The following is a 15250-nucleotide window of genomic DNA, read 5'->3' as shown; positions in this document are numbered from 1 at the left end:
CAAGACCCTGGTGTGCATCTGACTTGAGAGTAGAGGTGTGAATGTGGGTGGCAACTGAGACTCCAGGTCACTTCAAGTGGTGTCCAGAAGAGGGGAAACCAAATGGTAACCTATTCTTCCACTGATTCTCCCCGTCCCCTCCAGAATCACTAGACTTTTCCCAGAGGTTCCATGAGGAATAAGCCTCGCCCTGAAGGATTCACAATCCAGATATGACTAGATGTCCTTTTGGCTTACGACAACGGAAGGATTATTAATCCTATAGGCACAAGGTAGTTGTAATGACAGCCTATGCATATATAGCCCACTGTCCCTCCATAGCTTACCGACCATCCCACCTTATCATTTCCTTTTGATCCAGTCAGTAGGACGCAACAGGTATTTTCTCCATCACTGCCCACTGTTTACAGGGAGCTGAAGTGATTTGCCCATGACTGGGAGAAGGCGATGGCACCCCACTCCAGTACTCTTGCCTGGAAAATCCCATGGATGGAGGAGCGTGGTAGGCTGCAGTCCATGGGGTCGCGAACAGTCAGACACGACTGAGCATTTCACTTTCGCTTTTCACTTTCATGCATTGGAAAAGGAAATGGCAACCCACTCCAGTGTTCTTGCCTGGATAATCCCAGCGGCAGGGGAGCCTGGTGGGCTGCCATCTATGGGGTCGCACAGAGCCGGATATGAAGGAAGCGACTTAGCAGCAGTAGCACCAGCAGAGACCTCTGATGCAATTCTTCAATTAGAGTAGACCCTGATGCCCATGACTCTTTCCATCAAAACAGAGCTTCCAAAATGGGTGTCTTTCTTGCACTGTCTTCATAACATTGGCCCTTAGTGGCATACCATCTGCCCCATTAATGCCTTTCTTGACATAGGCTCTTAAGTACCTTTATTTAGAAAGGGATATTTTAATCACTATCATAAAATGGAAGACCAGATTCACTTGCCATGAGCAGAAATGAAGTGAGAGTTGCTCAGTCATGTCCAACTCTTTGTGACCCCATGACTTTACAGTCCATGGAATTCTCCAGGCCAGAATACTGGAGTGGGTAGCCTTTCCCTTCTCCAGGGGATCTTCCCAACCCAGGGATTGAACCCAGGTCTCCCACATTGCAGGCAGATTCTTTACCAGCTGAGCCACAAGGAAAGTCCAAGAATACTGGAGTGGGTAGACTATCCCTTCTCCAGTGGATCTTCCCAACCCAGGAATCAAACCAGGGTCTCCTGCATTGCAGGTGGATTCTTTACCAACTGAGCTATCAGGAAGCCATGAGTAGAAAGTGACCATAAAAATGAATATACCGAAGAAAAAAAAAAAAAAGAATATAATGAAACCAAAGTGATGCCATAAATTTTAGTCATATTTCCCTTCCTTGACCAAGGTTCAGAGCCTGAAGCTCCCTTTCCGTCTGTTTAAAAAAAAAAAAAAAAAAACAGATTAACAAGTGTTACAGAGTGGCTACAGAATAGAACCAAAATGAAAATTTTCTCTTTGATGCAATCAGAATTGAAAGGGAGTGGAAAAGGGAATAATTTTTGCTCATTGCTGACTCAATATTATATAAAGCAGCATCCAGACAGCTTCTCAAACACTCTCAAAGCCTGAGCCCTACTGCATCATCCCACAACTAGGCCCTGGCTTTTAAGTTTATTGAGAAGAGAAGCTGAAACCAGAAGCTGAGAGAGTTTCTGCTTGGGTAGAGGAAAGTGATGTCAAGTTTCCGTAAGTATGTTTTTCCTCAAGAAATATGAAAGAATTTTGTAAACATTTTAATGCAATAAGAGAAGGTTGCAAACGCTAAGGACCAGGGCATCTCCTTTCCTAGACAATGTTAAGAATAGGCCAGAGATGTGATGTGGAATCGGAGAAGGCAATGGCACCCCACTCTAGTACTCTTGCCTGGAAAATCCCATGGACGGAGGAGCCTGGTAGGCTGCAGTCCATGGGGTCGCTGAGTCGGACACGACTGAACGACTTCACATTCACTTTTCACTTTCATGCACTGGAGAAGGAAATGGCAACCCACTCCAGTGTTCTTGCCTGGATAATCCCAGGGACAGGGGAGCCTGGTGGACTGCCGTCTATGGGGTCACACAGAGTCAGACACGACTGAAGCGACTTAGCAGCAGCAGCAGTGGTGTGGAATAGTCTTCAGAGATAAGACCTTGGGAGTCATTTAATGCAGAATCTCTTCTTCAGCCTTCCCTGAATACATATAGTCAGACATACAGGAATGTATGTGCCCAGGGACACATGCACGTGCATGCGCACATGTGTGTGCGTGCTCGCGCGCGCACTCGCACACACACACACACACACACACACAGATGTGTGTGCACGCTTTTATGCTCCCCACAAGTTGCCATCCTCAGCTTGAATGTGCTCAGCCATGCGGCTTCAGCTTCCAGCTGCTTCCATTGCTAAGGTCAGTTTGGTCACTGAAGTGAATGGCACAGTCTCAGTCCCCCAACAAAACCTTGGCCATTTCCCTGGGCCATCTGTCCAGTGGGGCCCCAGGTTGAGAGCAGAGAAGCAGGGCAGAGGCAGGTCATGCTCTGTTATCCTTGGAATTTCATGGTAGAGCTGTGCTGTCACATGGAGCTCTCTGTGCTGATGGAAATGTTCTATAATGCTTATTGTCCAACACAGTAGCCACAGGCACATGTGACTACTTCCTAGGTGATTTAGTGGGTAAAGAATCTGCCTGCTAATGCAGGAGATGCAGAAGACTCAGGTTCAGTCCCTGGGTCCAGAAGATCCCCTGGAGTAGGGCATGGCAACCCGCTCCAGTGTTCTTGCCTGGAGAATCCCATGGACAGAGGAGACTGGTGGGCTACAGTCCATAGGGTCGCAAAGAGTCGGATACAACAGAAGTGACTAAGCACACACACAGTGTGAGTGAGGAGCTGAATTCTTCATTTTGTTTCATTTTAATCACTTTACTAGCCACATGTGGTTGGTGGCTACTTTTACTGGCAGCACAGCTCTAGAGTATTTGATGATAAAGAGACTTATTGAAGGATAACTTCTGGACCAGTACCTTTGCAGATGGGAGTAAATAAACTCTGTCCTGACCCTCACTTTGCACCATCATCATTCCATCCCCATCTCTTCAAAAAGGAAAGAATTTGGAGAGATGAGCCCACCCCTCACTCCAAATATCCCCTCCATCACGTTCCTCTGTGTCCCTCTCTTTTCTTACATCCCTAGGTTTCCCAGGAGGAGCCTGGAGATTTCTCTCTCTAGGAAGACAAAATTGAGATGATTTGGAACTTTCAGAAAAGAAGAAGCAAGCAAACATGCCCCAGGAGCACATATAAAGGGAGAAGCAGAATATAAAAAGGGGCATTTCCTCTCTGTTTGCCGCTGTGCAGAAAATACATATGCAATTAAGGAGTTCATATGTCTCTTAGATTAAGGAATTATTAGACATTTTCTTAGATGTGGTCACTGTGTTGTAGTTATGTAAGAAAACTTCCCTTATTTTTTGGAGATGCATGCTGGAGGACTCAGGGGTGACAGGCCATGAGGTGCTATCAGTATCTGTACGTGTGCATACATGTGGGTATATGAGCACAAAAACACCAAGGCAGATACATATACATATATGTGCAGATACATGCATGCATACATACAGAGATTCGATAGATTGGATGGATAGACAGTAGCTAGATACATAGCATGTAAACACATAAATATATTAGATGATAGCTAGCTAGATACACATTTTCATAGATATTTAGACAGACAGAGGGCAAACTGCTTATAATTGTTAAATGCAGGGATGGGATTATGAATACTCACTTTAAAAACATGATGGACAACAGAACTACTGCCAATTTAAAAAATGTTTTTATTACTGCCAACTGGAAGCCTCGTAAGGCCAATGTGACATGTGGGTAAGCACAGCCTCTCCACTCAGGTGACGCACAAGAGGGGCAAGGTCCACAGACGAGGAGGAGACACAGGAAGGAGGAGGGGCCGTGCTTTGCTTGGACAGGTGGGGTCATATCCCCCCCACCACATCTCCTTTCCATACTGAGCCTCCTTCCTCATCCCAGACCTCACAGTGGGGAGCCAGGCCACTGCAAGGCCTGACGGGCACCAAGACTGGTGATGGGGGCAGAGGAAGGAAGGGCAAGGATGGCAAAGCAGGATGGAGCCCAGGAAGCTCAGCTGTGGGGGGCAGGTAGCCTGCAGGGATGAAGAGAGGTTGAGATTGGGCTTGCTGGTGGCACCCCAGCCCTCCAAGTCACTGTTGGGGAGAGAGGCAGATGTTGGCTCTCTACCCTGGATATATACACTCAGATCCCAATCCCGCCCCGTCTTCCTGCTACAGCCGTCAATGGTAGTATACACTCAGGGGTGCTAGTCTCCCCAACTCTGTGGGCCATGCAAGGAATTAGGAAAGCTGTATTGAGGTTCCCCTGATAAACCTGACTGGAGATCGGGCCTTCCGGTGAGTCAAGGAGTTGGTTTGCCCTCCCCACACCCTGCAGGAGCGCAGCCTGGCAAGGATTCTTACCCCAGCAGGACTGGAGACAGGCTTGTGGTGGGGTGTCACTCAGACACCCCTCTGATGCCGTCCCCCAGCGCAGTGGATAGTAGGGACCCAGGGATTCCAGGGTAGGTAGGACTGCCTTGGACACACTGCCGGGGGACTGCTTGGAAAGCAAGAGGAAGCCCTCAGCTGCCAGCGACGCCTCCTGTTTAGCACGGCCAGGACCCCTGCCCCCAGGCTGTATCTTGAACAACTTCAGGGGGCGCCATTCACACAGTAGACTGTGAGGATGGCGCTTCCTGGAAGCGTGCACTGTGGGGGCCCAGGGCATCGTGAATTCTAGCTCAGGCCTCCACTGGGAATGGGAGGAGCAGTGACCCCTTCGGCCTTCCCGATTCACAAACTCCCCCTCCTCCTGGATACCTGTGCAGAGAAGATTCCTGGGGAGGCACTTGGTACAGTCAGACCCCGGGAACCACCTACAAGGTAAGGGAGAATCCACTCAGCAGGAGGAACAAGGGTCTGTGGAGCAGGGGATGGTGGTGAGAGGCAGGGGAAGTTTTAGGAAAGGCAACGACTTCTGGCAGGGGTGGGAGGGGGTTGATGCTACAGCCCTAAACTGCCTCCTCTCCAACGCAGGATCTTAAAAGACTGGGGAAGAAGGATTAATTCCTAGGGATGATAAATCTGGGGCTGTGCAACCCTGAAGAGCAAGGATTGTGTGTGTCCAGCATCCAGTACAAGATCTGATGCGTGGGATGTGCCAAGTAAATGTTCGGTGGATGGATAGATGGCAGGAAAGATAGGTGGATGGATGGATGGATGGAAGGATAGGTGGGTGAATGGATGGAGGGAAGGAAGGGAAAGGTGAGTGGATGGATGGATAGATGGATGAATGGAAGGGAAGGAAGGAAGGGAAATGTGAATGGATGGAAGGAATGAAAGGGAAGAAGGAAGGAAGGAAGAGAAAGGTGAGTGGATGGATGAGTAGATGCATGGGCTGACAAATCACCTGGAAACTGCATCTCCCACTTGAGCTTCTCTTGTCGGCGCCATTTGGCCCTTCGGTTGGAAAACCAGATCTGAGGGAGGGCAGAACCATGCAGCTGACTGTGCGCTCCAGGGCCCAGCACCTACCGTTCTCACCCACATGTTCCTGACCTGGACTCAGAGAGCAGACCCTTCCCCAGACCCAACCTCCCCGCTTCCTGCTCTGGCCTTTGCTCTCTGACCTCTTCCTCAGCACCAAGACGTGGAGAGGGAGGATGGGGAGAGCAATCAGCAGCAGGGGAACATGGAGGAGCTTGTCTCATTTCTACTCCAAACGAGCTGGTCTCCACCTTCCCACCGCCTTCTCTACCGCAGCCCAAAGCCTGCCTGGCCCAGACTCTCTACGCTTGGGGCCTGTGCACGCTGTGCAGCAGGGCTCACTCACCCTCACCGTGTCCTCGGGCAGAGAGGTGGCTGCAGCCAGTTTCCCACGGGCCACTGAATCAGGATACTGCCCACGCTGGAATTCTGCAGAGATGGAGGCTCACACGGCAAGGGCACAGGGAGAGGAACAAGGCCTGCTTCCCCCTCAGCAGCAGCCCCCCAACTCCCACCCTTCCTAGGACAACCCTAAACTGCCCTCCTCCTGGAGGCAGGGCCACCTGCAGCCTCCAGCACTCAGCCATGGCCTATAGGCCTCCAGGTCCTCACCTCTGTGGCCCCCATCCACCCAGCCCCGGCACCTTTCTCCAGCGCCTCGGCTTGGCCTGGGGAAAAGATTGTCCGATTCCGGTGGCCAGTTCCTGGGTGGGGACCCCGGGGAGCCTCAGAGTCACAGGGGGGAGTTCGAGGAATTGGACCCAGACCAGCTGCAAAGGGAGACAGGAGCTGGAGCAGGTTTGCGACAGCGATTCCTCCGGGGCTGTGGGGCCGGGGCAGTGTGGCTATAGAGAGGAGCTGCACTGCTGGGACATCCACCGGTACTCGGGGGTTGCTGCAGGGGCACTGGGTGAGGGGCACACTCCATACCATGGGGGCGCATGCTTAGTATTTGGAGGGAGACAGCTGCAAGGTTTGGTCCAGGCTTGTGTGACCAGACCACATCAAAAGTGGTCTGAGAGGCTGTGATCGAGGCAGAGGGAAGATGTGGAAGCCCCAGTCCTGCCTCCTCCTCAACAGATCCTGTGAACCTGGGGCCTAGGGAGCTGGTCTCCGTTCCAGGACCTGCCAACACCTAGCTAGTGACCTTGGGTAAGTCGCTTCCCTTCCTCTGAGCCTCCATCCTCTCCTGCCAGAAGAGAATAAGACCCCCTGCCAGGCCCTCTCGGTTGTCTTGTGGTGAGGGTGATGCAAGAAAGAACAAGAAAGGAACGTGGGAACTGTTAGATGCTTACTTGTGGCTCTGATCATCCCTGGAGGCAGCTCCAAGACCCACCTGGCAACCTGAGATGTATCCAGGGCGGTCTCTGGTCCTCCTGCAATGCCCGCAGGACTCGGTTGATAGAGGAGACCTGAGGACGTGTGGTGTTGAGTAGGAAGATGGTACACAGAGCCAGGGGTGCTTCCTAAGGATGTTTCCCCAACATTCTCTCTCTTTCTCTCTCTCTGTCCCAGCCAACACCTTACTTCCAAGGGCAGCCTCCTCTCACTCCCCATACTTTCTTCATCTCACCTGTCTCACCACTTTTCAGAAGAGAAACTTCTGGGTCAGAAGAGAGCCCAGGAGCCCCGCCCCCAGCCTGGGAGGCCCCACTGCAAAGTAAGAAGGAATCTACTTCTGCCTCCCCAGACAGCCTGTCTGCGGCTCCACTTCCGGTTCTGGGGAGGGGAGAGCACTTACACTGGGAGTCTTGTCCTGGGTGCAAAGCCCCTCTGCACAGAGCTGGCGTTGGATCTCCCAGGCGAAGAGGGCCGGGCACTCCCCCTTGAGCTGGGCGATTCGTGCCACCACCGGCGGCGTGGCCAAGCGTGGCTTGCTTCCTCCAATCCCCTTGGGCTCCAAGACACCTGTGCGATAGTAACGGCCTAGGATCTTGCTCACACAGCCATTAGATACCTGCATCAGGTGAGAGGCAGAGACAGGTAAGGCCTAATGGCCAGAGGAGGAGTGTCCCTGGGACAGAGGAAGCTATAAGGCCACAGAGTGGAGTCCAGCCCCACCTTCAGAAGTCTGAAGCTCCCTATCCCAGCCCTCAGGGGAGCAGCCCAAGCCCAAAGGCCCTCCCAGTCTGCACCAGCTCCGGACTTGCCTTAAAGGGGCTCCTCTCCCCGCTTCTTGTCCCCATCACTGCGTGAAGGGCCCAGCATCCTACCTTGAGGCTCCGGGAGATGTCACAGGGCCGCATCCCACTGATGGCCAGTTGCACAATCTGTTGCCGGGTATCCAGGGGCAGGGGCCGACCATTCACAAAGAGCCCCCCTAGCTGGTTCACGCTGCTGATCCCTGGGTGGGAGAAAGAGGCATCCAACCCGGCAGCTCCCCTCTCTCCAGTCCACCTGTGGCCAGGATGACCCTCCTGGGAGAGGGTTACCCCTCCAGCCTGCCTTTCCACCATAGAGAAAATCCTCTCCCCAGGGGATGGCCCCTCTTCTGCTCACAGGGTCCCCCAAACATGCCACTTTCTCTGGGAGCTGGCTCATGAGTGAATCTTTGCTCCTTGGCCATAGGCACTGGCCCTACCGAGCTTACGGACACAGGGTGGAACAGAGAGACTGTCTGGACTGAGCTCCCTTAGAACGCTGGCCAAGGGCACAGGAAACCACGTGGATGGAAGCAGAACCTTGAGCCATTTCTTCCCTCCTTTTGCTACCTGTCCTTCCAGCTTCTCTCGGGCATCTTACCATCTTGCGGCATGCTCCAGGCTGAGCCTCCTCTCAAAGGACAGGCACTGGGAAGACTGGGGAGGGGAGTTTCTCCTGGGAGGTCCTTCTTTGTTCTTGGGGCTGAGCCTACAATAATCCAGGGTTCTTTGGGTGGAATCTCTCGCTTGGAATGATCTTGGGATGGGGTTTTGTGATAGAGGATAAGGTTTGTAAAATTTGCCAGTAGATTGGTTACAAAGATTCAAATTCGTTTTACTAAACCTTTGAATTAAAACATCACAGAGCTAGGGGACTTCCCTGATGGTCCAGTGGTTAAGACTCAGCACTTATGGTGCAGGGTATGCAGGTTGAATCCCTGGTCAAGGAGCTAAGATCCCTCAAAAGTCTTATCAGCCCCCAGCAGGTGATACACTTGGGGCAAGGGTCCCGCCTCCTAAGCTCAGGAGGTTCTGCCCAGCCAGGAAGAGCACCAGGGACCACAGATCCCCATCACCCTGGTCCAGGGCTGGGAACCACATTCAAGGCTCTGCCTGCAGTGTCATGCAGGTTATGTTCTCCAAACCACCAGCCAGAAAGCTTCCTTCAGAGCACCTTATAGGAGGGTCTTGCTCTGTGTTTTATGCTCCCCAGGAAGGTCTGGGGAGATACCAGGGCTCGTCTCTACCCCCAGGCATTGTAGCTCAGGCCCCACCCCCTGGAAGTAGAGATGAGCAAGCCTGAAGTCTCCCAGAAGACACCTCTCTTGACACCTTCTAACCCACTGGGGTTATTATTTCCTGTTAACTCTGGAGAGTTCTAGATCTCATACTCTCAGAGGTCAGCTCTCCAAGGCCAGACACTCATTCCTTCAATTACCATTTACTGAAGGGATGTCGAAGGGAGGGAGGGAGAAGCAGGAAAGGGCTGTCTCTGAGCTGCATAGATGCCAAGGTGAGCGTGAGAGAGTCTTTGGGCAGCTAGGGACACAGGTCATGAACCACCATGTCTGTCTTGCTTTTAACGGCTAGACATGGCAGTTGAAGCCACCTCCTTTCATGCCTGGACCCCCGGCAGGTCTGGGGGTCACCCGAGAGAATAGCTTAAGCTTCGATCTTTCCTGTAATAACCGCACCATCTCGACTTAGTTAACTAATCTGCAATTATTTACTGAACATGGTATTAATTATGAGTACACAGCTGGTTGCTCAGGATGAAGGGAGTAAAATGGAAAAGGACAAGGCTTTTGCTCTCCAAGAGGTCACAGAGCAGCCAGGAAGAGGAGACTAGTGCTGGGGAGAAAACAATGAACTCAGGAGGGACTTGAGAAACTCAGGAACTGAAACAGCTTTTACTCACTCATCTCTAGACAGAGAGAGACACATTCCCCTACCAGCTCTCATCTTTCCAGAGAGTCAGGAAGGCAGGCAGAGGTTTCTCCAGAAAGAAAACTGAGGGACAAATTGGGGTTCTCACAAATAAGAGGCTAGCCAGGGAGTGAAGTTCAGGGAAGTGTAGAAGCCAGTCCCTCCTCAGAAGCTGAAATTTCCAGCTTCTAATCCTGAGGCTCTCTTTCTCTGCCTCCACCCCTGCCACCACAAAAACAATGGAGAGAAGAAAGTCAATCTGGGGACTTAAAGGGCTGTGTCAAAAGCTCAGAAAATCAGCCAAGCCCTGACTCCTTGAGAGGACTCTGTGCTCCCCTCAGTGACTAGAGCTCAAGAGGAGCTGTGGGGGCTCAAGTTCAATATCCAAACCTGAAATCCCCCCAACTCGAAATAGTAACCCATTCCCAGTCACTGCACCACACATTTCCAACATTCATATTGACTTTTCTGAGGAGACAACCGGTCGTCACAAGATGGGAGAGCAGGAGAAGGGGCTGAAGGGGCAGGAAGGAGGTAGCTGCAGAGACAGAGGAGGAGAGAGGTTGGCTTGGCCGCACAAAGACATGGAGCCAGCCTGGGAGGCAGAACAGACAATGAGCCGGAGGTGAGCTACCTGTGTGGAGGCACTGAGGTGAGAGCTTCGACGCTTCAGGAGTCTCAGGCTCCTGATCTGGGCTCCTGAGACCCCTGCAGTCTCCAGGGAGGGTGCTGGTCTGGTCCTGGTAACAGCCTCCTCTCTGTTTCTGCTTCAGTCCCGCCAGGGGGTCCAGAGCTACAGAGAGCCCGGTGATCAGGAGCAGAGGGCAGCCTTCTGGGAGCAGCCAGTGATGTCACAGGCCATGAGCAGAGGAGAGAGGAGGAGGGAGGTGTGCATGGGGCTGACTGACGCCGGCCCTGACTCAGGGCGAACCACAGCCAATGACCCACTGTGTCCTTCCACTGGAAGTCCTCGGAGCCCGTGTTGCCCCCACCTGCCAGCCTGAAGCAGGGCCAGAGCCAGTCTCACCCAGGGCGCCCAGCCCCTGAGCACACCCACTCAGGGGCCAGCACTCCTGAAGTGAATGAGGAATAAGGAAGATGGGGGGATTTCAGACTGTGTCTCCAAGTCTTCAGGTGCTCAGAAGCCCAAACGTGACTTCCAGAACCACGGACACAGCCTCCCACCCAGAATGCACTTTTGGGTTCTCGGTCAACTCCTGAGTCCTGTGTTGGTTGAAAAGATAAATGGGTACATAGACCAACACCTAAATACTGGCCAAGTTGGCCCATGAATCTCTCAGAGAATGAGGTATGTGTAGAAAAGAGTGTCACATGGCACCAGTTCTTCCGGAGTGTCCTAACCAAACCTCCAACTGGCTCCTTGACTGAGGTGATGCCCAGGATGAGTCTTGCTTAGGAACTGGGGGACCCTGGGATTCAGAACACTGTCAACAGGGTTGATGGAGGGAATAAGCCTCTGAGGGGAGTTAGGTTGCAGGTGGGGTATCTATCCATTTCTAGATTTATCAGGCTCCATTCCACTAAGGATACGGTGGTTTTAGGCTCTAAGTTATGAATGACACTCCTGTTCCCACCGTGGACACCACAGGGTACCCGGATCTTTGTTGGGGTGGAAGGCCCAGCAGCTGGAAAGAAGACAAAGCCCCCAGCGCATGGAAGCTCTGTTGCCACCTCCAGCATGGGCAGATCTCTTGTGAAGGAGGCAGCATGGAAAGCTCTTTGGGTCCATCCCATACTTTGGATTCTGAGAGACTCTCAGAAGTCAGGCTGAAAGTAATCAGGGTGTGGAGATCTAAGACTAGGTTTCATTGGTAAATGCTTTGGTTTTGGGGGGACAAGGGCATGGATATCATGGTTGATCCTAGGGTTGGGAACTCATTCTCAAGACAGAGCCAAATGTATCACAAAAGTGGGTTTTCTCCCTTACCCTGCTACTTACTCCCCTCCTTTTCCAGCCTCCTCAGGCTAGTCCAGAGCCCTGGGCAGACTGCAGCAGGTAGTTTCAGCACCAGGGGCAGGACAGCACATGCCCCAGTGGCTGTAGAGCCAATTCACTCCCAGGGCAGCTGGGACTGTTAGTCCCAATGCTCAGCCATGCCTGGGTGAGAGGAGGTCCTGAGGAAGGCATGTGGTACCCCTGATCTTAGTCCTCTTTTCCTGCCTCATCTCTTCCCCTTTATTTGCCCCTGCATCTGGGGACCAAAGGCTCCATGTTCGGACCCACTATTCCCATGGACAGCTGTGTGAGGGTGGAGATAGGGGTATCAGGGGGAGCAGGGACAAGACCTGGCAGATGGTGGAGGCAGTGATTTCCCCCATAAACTACCCTCTCCCCCCGCCTTTACAACACACTCTTGGGTCTGAATAAACAGAGGCTTTCGACCCAGAGGTGATGGGGGGAGGGAAAAGAGAGGAAGGGGAGCCTAGCCAGCCCAAAGGCTCAGCCACTCAGCCCTCTGCCCAAAGCGCCAGACTGTTTGAGGAGCAAATATCTGCCTTCACTGTCTGACTCTCTCCGCTGCCCCCACCGGGCTTGGGGCTAATTGTCCCTCATTAGCTGGGCCCAAGCCCCAGGCTGCTGCCAGCCCCCGCCATCTGCTCACAATTATACATTAACTCAGAGGTCTTGCCACCCGCCAGCCCGACTGTGCGCCCCTCTCCAGGCCAGCCGTGGCCATTCCTGATTGTCCCTCACCCTGTTATAGAGCCCGAACCACTGGCTTCTACTGCCCTCGGGGGCCCCTGGTATAAAGCCCTGAAGCTGTGGGAAAAGACCAGTCCTCAGGTGAAGCGGCTGGAGTTCCCCTGCCCTCCTCATGGGGCCAGCAGATGAGACAAGCCCGTGCGTAAAGCTGGAGAGGGCAGGGCGCAGCCGGAGCTGAAACCGGAGGCTTTGCCCTGACTCCTCACCCTGGGCTTTGGGCACTCAATGGGGGTGGCGACGCCAGTTCCAGGCTATTGCTATCCCTCCCTGTGGCCCCTCCTAGTGAGCTGTAGGGTTCTGGCTCCTAACTTCCCTCTTTCCAGAGAGCCCCGTTTCCTGCCAGTCCTCAGCTTTCCAGAGCGCCCTGGCCACCTCGCCAAAACCGCTCTCTGGCAGCACACGTCTCCAAATTGAAAGTCAGCGTAGTTTCCTGGCCACAAAAACGTGGGGAATCTTCAAGTTCCTTGGATATTCCCAAGCTTAGTCCTGAAGCTGCAACTCCCGCCACCGCCAGCCCTGCTCTCCCAGGCCAGGTCTGGGAAACCCTTTTCTGCAAATCCCAGCACTTTCCTGGCAGGTGTCTGAAACGCTGGCTACTCAGCTCCCTCCCTCTGAATGTTCCAAGGAGAGTGAAGAGCACTTCCTCTCAACTGGGGACACAGAAAACATCCCCTTTTCCTTCTTTTTTCACTAGGAGTGCCTAACCTCTGCGCTCGGTCCTCCCCACATTTCTCTCAGGACTAGGCTTTGCTGGGCAGGGTGGGGAGTCTGCACTTTCCTGCACAACCCTTAGCAGAGCTGGGGAGTTAGAACCAAGGACTCCAGGAGGCCAGGCAAGGAAACTCGTGGTGTTTGGGGTGAGGGCAGCAAGGAAGAGCCCAGCCCAAAGCTGTTAGGTCCGGCGCCATGCACCTCAGACCACAGAGGCCAAGTCACTTGTGCGGAATACGTCTCTGGGTATGCCAGGGCACACTAGCCCTGCCCAAGGGGAAGGGGCAGCGTCCTGACTGGAGTTTTCACACCTGCCTGCTGACCCAAAGTTTCATCTGTTTTTCTGGGATGGCCAGCTCTGAGCTCCACAAAGCTCTCCCACTCCAGTGAAGAATCTGGGGAAGCAGATAGTGGTCCATTTTTAAAATACATTTTATTTTAATAAGCTTTATTTTTTAGGACAGTCTTAGGTTTACAGAGAAATTTCAAAGAGAGTTTTCATATACCTCACCCACTGTTTCCCCTGTTATGAACATCTTACATCAGTATTTGTTATAATTAGTAAACCAATGTGGAAAGGGCTTCCCTTTTGGAAGGGTGGCTGTTTGTGGAAAGGGTGGCTCAGAAGGTAAAGAATCCCCCTGCAATGTGGGAGACCTGGGTTTCATCCCTGAGGCAGCGAAGATCCGCTGGAGAAGGGAATGGCTACCCCTTCCAGTATTCTTGCCTAGAGAATCCCCATGGACAAAGGAGGCTGGTGGGCTACGGTCCATGGTGTCACAAAGAGTCAGACACGACCGAGCAACTAATCATTGATAATTAAAATCCACGCTTTATTTTAGAGTTCCTCAGTCTTTCCCCTAACATCCTCTTTTCGGTTTCAGGACGCCATCCAGGACACTACATTTAGTCACCAGGTATTCTGAGGCTCTTCTTGACTGTAAGGATTTCTCAGATTTTCTTGTTTCTGATAACTTTGAAAATTTTGAGGAGTCAGGTATTTTACAGAACATCTCTCCGCTGTGATTTGTCTGATGTTTTCTTCATGATTAGACTGGGCTTATGAGTTTTGTAGTTCAAACAGTAAAGAATCTGCCTGCAGTGCAGGAGACCTGGGTTTGATCCCTAGGTCAGGAAAATCCCCTGGAGAAGAGAATGGCAATCCACCCCAGTATTCTTGCCTGGAGAATCCCCAAGGACAGAAGAGCCTGGTGGGCTACAGTCCATGGGGGTGCAAAAAGTCGGACATGTCTGAGTGACTAGCACACGCGTGCGCATGCACACACACACACACACACAGGTTTTGAGGAAGAAGATCCAAAAAGGTGAAGTGCCATTCTCATCATATCCCATCACAGCACGTGTCAAAATGACTCACCTCTGTTGATGTTGACCTTGATCATCTTGCTGAGGTAGTATATATTAGGTTTCCCCACTGAAATTACTCTTTTTCCCTCCTTTCTAGACGGCACTTTTCTGCAGGAAGTCCTGAGTACAAGGCACCCTTAAGAGTGAGGAGTTATACTTTACCTCTGGAGGGTGATTACATTGATTTTGGATTTCTTATGCCCCAGAGATTTTTTCACTTCTCTCCCATTTATCTGGGGCTTCCCAGGGTCGTTGTTTTTCAGTCACCAAGGCCTAGTCATGTCAGACTCTCTGTGACCCCATGAACTGCAGCACGCCAGGTGACGTGGTGTTAAAGAACCTGCCTGTCAATACAGGAGACACAGGAGACGAAGGTTCAATCCCTGGGTTGGGAAGATCCCCTGGAGTGGGAAATGGCAACCCACTCCAGTATTCTTCTCTGGGAAATCCCATGGACAGAGACTGGTGGGCTGCAGGCCCTGGGATTGCAGCGTCGGACACGACGGAGTGACTGAACACGTGGCACACACCATCACTTATCTGTTCACTAATTTATGTCTATCAGTATGGACTATGGAGACTAATTTTACTCTTTGGATCATTATCCAATATACTACTTCTTGTTGTTGTTGCTCAACTTGTTCCAGCTTCGGCCATTGGGCACTCCTGTATCCCTTTGGCATATCCTCATTTTCATGGGGTTCAGTTTTTATTATGTGTGTGTGTGTGTGAGAGTATCTCCTTATTTATCTTATACATCACCTGCCCCAAGCCTAGAATTAGTCATA

General features: G+C 52.1%; 1 protein-coding gene across 1 annotated transcript; it reads right to left on the bottom strand.

Annotated features, from left to right (window-relative positions):
* Positions 1 to 4065: 4065 nt before the first annotated feature.
* On the bottom strand, positions 4066 to 14497 carry PAX4 (paired box 4). The gene is given in 13 exon segments (XM_010831766.1): positions 4066 to 4122; positions 4124 to 4190; positions 4523 to 4665; positions 4926 to 4981; positions 5515 to 5584; positions 5938 to 6020; positions 6236 to 6361; positions 6928 to 7003; positions 7333 to 7548; positions 7805 to 7935; positions 10293 to 10451; positions 10567 to 10650; positions 14473 to 14497. Coding segments are annotated over 13 exon segments (1293 nt in total).
* Positions 14498 to 15250: the final 753 nt, after the last annotated feature.

This window comes from Bison bison, unplaced genomic scaffold, assembly GCF_000754665.1.
Source record: "Bison bison bison isolate TAMUID 2011002044 unplaced genomic scaffold, Bison_UMD1.0 scf7180017864530, whole genome shotgun sequence".
NCBI classification, from domain to species: Eukaryota; Metazoa; Chordata; class Mammalia; order Artiodactyla; family Bovidae; genus Bison; species Bison bison.
Note: the sequence above shows the minus strand (reverse complement) of the source record. Positions and strands in the feature narration are given on the sequence as shown.